Source organism: Macrobrachium nipponense, chromosome 19, assembly GCF_015104395.2.
Source record: "Macrobrachium nipponense isolate FS-2020 chromosome 19, ASM1510439v2, whole genome shotgun sequence".
In the NCBI taxonomy this organism is placed as follows: domain Eukaryota; kingdom Metazoa; phylum Arthropoda; class Malacostraca; order Decapoda; family Palaemonidae; genus Macrobrachium; species Macrobrachium nipponense.
In genome coordinates, this window is record NC_061088.1 from 9852453 (window position 1) to 9855387 (window position 2935).

Below are 2935 nucleotides of genomic sequence, written 5' to 3' on the forward strand. Positions count from 1 at the left end.
GTGGGAAGGACAGGGGAGGGGGTTGGGGAGTAGTGTATCACTATGAAAACTTTGCCAAAAGAGTTGACAGTCTTATGACGGTCTCAAGTCCACTCGTAAGGAAAGGGCTCGTAAATATTTCTGAAGGATAATATTGGCCCTGTTTTAAGTCACTCATTTTATTCAAATTCTCAGGCAAAGGGGGTGGGGGGTTATGGGACGTTTATGAATATGAAAACAATGCCAAGAGATCTGTCATACTTAAGCCGGTCTCAAGTCCGCTCGTCAAGGAAAGAGGGTTGGTCGTTACAACTGCAGCGACCTTAGCACGCGTGCATGTGGCAGGTGGGGGTCACGAGGAGGCCTATAGACGCCGGCAGAGTGATTAAGAAAGGGTGTTTATCTGTCGAAAAAGAAAAATGTACAAGAAGACTGTGAATAACAGCTTTAGCTGAGTTGAGTTGATTTGAATATAGAATTTACAGTAGGCCATAGGCCAAGCACTGAAATGGAAATTGACAGTAAAAGGCTTGAAAGGTGTAACAGGAGGAAAACCTCAAAGCAGTTGCACTATGAATCAAATATTAGGAGAGAGTGGAAAGTAAGATGAAGAAAGAGAATATGAAAGGAGGTACAGTAAAAGGAACGAAAGTGGTTGCAGCTAGGGGCCGAAGGGACGCTGCCAAGAACCGTAAGTAATGCCTACAGTGCACCACATGAGGTCCACTGACGGCACTACCCTCCTACGGGGAATATCTGCTTAGTCATTTCTTCCTAGAGCTTCTTCATGTAATATGTGAAGTAGGAGGTTCCTGTCCCTTCCCTGACGGCCTCCAAGTCAAGCAGGGGACGTCCCGTCTCGTCTCTGATGTCCCTAACGTCGACCCGACGGACCGTCGTGTATCCCGTCTTCTTGGCTATGTGGTCGGTGACGGCGTTCACCGCTTGGATGGTGGCCACGTCGCAGCCAAGGTCCTTGCCCTTCTCCTCACTCAGCTGGTTAGAGGAGGGTGACAGTTAAAGAGATTCATTTAATGAGTTTGGGTAATAGTTTTCAATGGCTTAGACAGGTTTTCATGTTGATTTTCTGTAAAAGAAGACTATTGAGATGGCTTTGTCTGTCTGCCCTCAGATCTTAAAATCTACGGAGGCTAGAGGGCTGCAAATTGGTTTGTTGATCATCCACACAATCAGCCAAACACAGCTAATTACAGCCCTCTGGCCTTAGTAGTTTTTTTATTTTATTTTTAAAATTCTCATAGGCCGTGGCTTATACAGAGTTATATGTTGTCCAAAAACTCGATTGCTCTAAAGAAACTTTGGCGCTTATTCTACTTTTTTATTTTGTGTCTAAATGACCCCATTAAATGGCGTTGAAACGAGGTAGTAGATTGCCTAACAGGAACTTGATTAAATTGCCTGGTTTCCCAAAGGCAACCGACAGATATAAACATAATTCTGACAGAAATCTGTAATTATTTTCGATGGAATGGCCGGACGACCCAAATATGGCTTGTAGTTAAAGCAAATCAAATCTGTGTCACAATCAGCGATTGTCAAGTCTAAACACAACTTAATATGAAAATTATTCTTCATGTAGATCCCTACAGGAGCGACTGACAAACCTAAATATATCTTACAATGAAATTAAATCAAAGTTATGGGGTCTAAGGAAGTATTTTAGAGCATGCATAGGAGTTCTTATGAAGGGAAATCAAATTTATGGTTTCTTTTGAAGGTAAATCAAATTAATGGTTATAGGATGTTGGAAACCCTCTTGATCCTAACTCAAAATAAAGACTGTCATTTTTTTTTACCCGAACGAGCTTCATTCCCAGGCCCTTGTTGCCGTAGTTGGGGTGGACGCAGAGACACTGCAGCTCCAGTTGCTTGTTAAATCTTCCATCTTTAAGGATGTCCACATCGGCACACAGGTCGTGGAGCACTTTCGAGTACTGGTTCGACTGCAAAAGAAGAATTGATCAGCTGTGAGGTTCACTTAAACTACTGCTGAGAAGGTATCCGTTCACTAAGGGGTAAGTTCATTGTGGATCTACAGATTTTTTTCAACTATCTAATGGGCGTTTATACTTCCGTGCCAGTTCCTCGCCCAGACTCAACAAGTAGTGAAACTTGCTACAGTTCTTAATGGTCAGGTATGAGCAGCATCAAGCTATAATGAGATTCAAAATTCATTAAAGTATGTATTGCAAATGAGCTCACAGCAGCCTACACTGCACAGCATGAGGCGTACCTGACAAAACTATCCCCTACGGAGAAAGTTAAATCATTGTTTGGGCTTAGTAGTAAGTAGAAAGTAGTCAATCAACGCTCAGTCCGAAGGAAAGGTTTGGAATTGCAAGCATATGTAAGATTTAAGCAAAAGCTTCTATGGACTAATGCTAAGGTTCTTTGCAGCGCCCCTTTGGGCCCTAAGCTGCAACCGCTTTCGTTCCTTTTACTGTACCTCCTTTCACATTCCCTTTCCCATCTTACTTTTCACCCTCTCATAACGATAGTTTTATAGTGCAACTGCGAGGTGTCCCAACTATTGCACCTTTAAATCTATCTTTATTCTCAATTGCCCTTACATCACTGACTGACCTCATAGGTCCCAACGCTTGGCCTTTGGCCCAAATCTTCACTTGCTCAGGGAGTAAACCTACAAACTACTTTGTTGTTGTTGATCTTGTTGGGAGGGTAGTAAAGGTCTCTGGAAGAGCCTAGAAAGGTCTGAAAGAGGTATTCCGCATTGAGTGAAAGGTACAGGAATTTTAGGATAGGATATTTATGATATACATATAGGTATTAGAATGAAAATGTAAAAAAATAGAAAGTTTGCATTTCATACAGTACAGAAAAATTATTTCAAATAAAATATAGCATGCTTATTTTAATATTTGTTGGTGAAACAAGGCACTATTTGACCGTAGATTGAAAGGTACAGGAATTTTTA

The 2935-nt window shown here is 41.7% G+C and overlaps 1 protein-coding gene across 1 annotated transcript in view; it reads right to left on the bottom strand.

The window, feature by feature from the left end:
* Nucleotides 1-323: 323 nt before the first annotated feature.
* The window catches only part of LOC135219275 (uncharacterized), a 3150-nt gene continuing 538 nt past the window's right edge, over nucleotides 324-2935 (bottom strand). Inside the window, exons 3-4 of the mRNA XM_064255908.1 lie at nucleotides 1797-1943; nucleotides 324-975 (exon numbers count right to left, since the gene is read on the bottom strand). Of these exons, the coding sequence (XP_064111978.1) occupies nucleotides 754-975; nucleotides 1797-1943 (369 nt within the window). The 3' untranslated portion in view covers nucleotides 324-753. The remainder of the gene's footprint in view (nucleotides 976-1796; nucleotides 1944-2935) is intronic.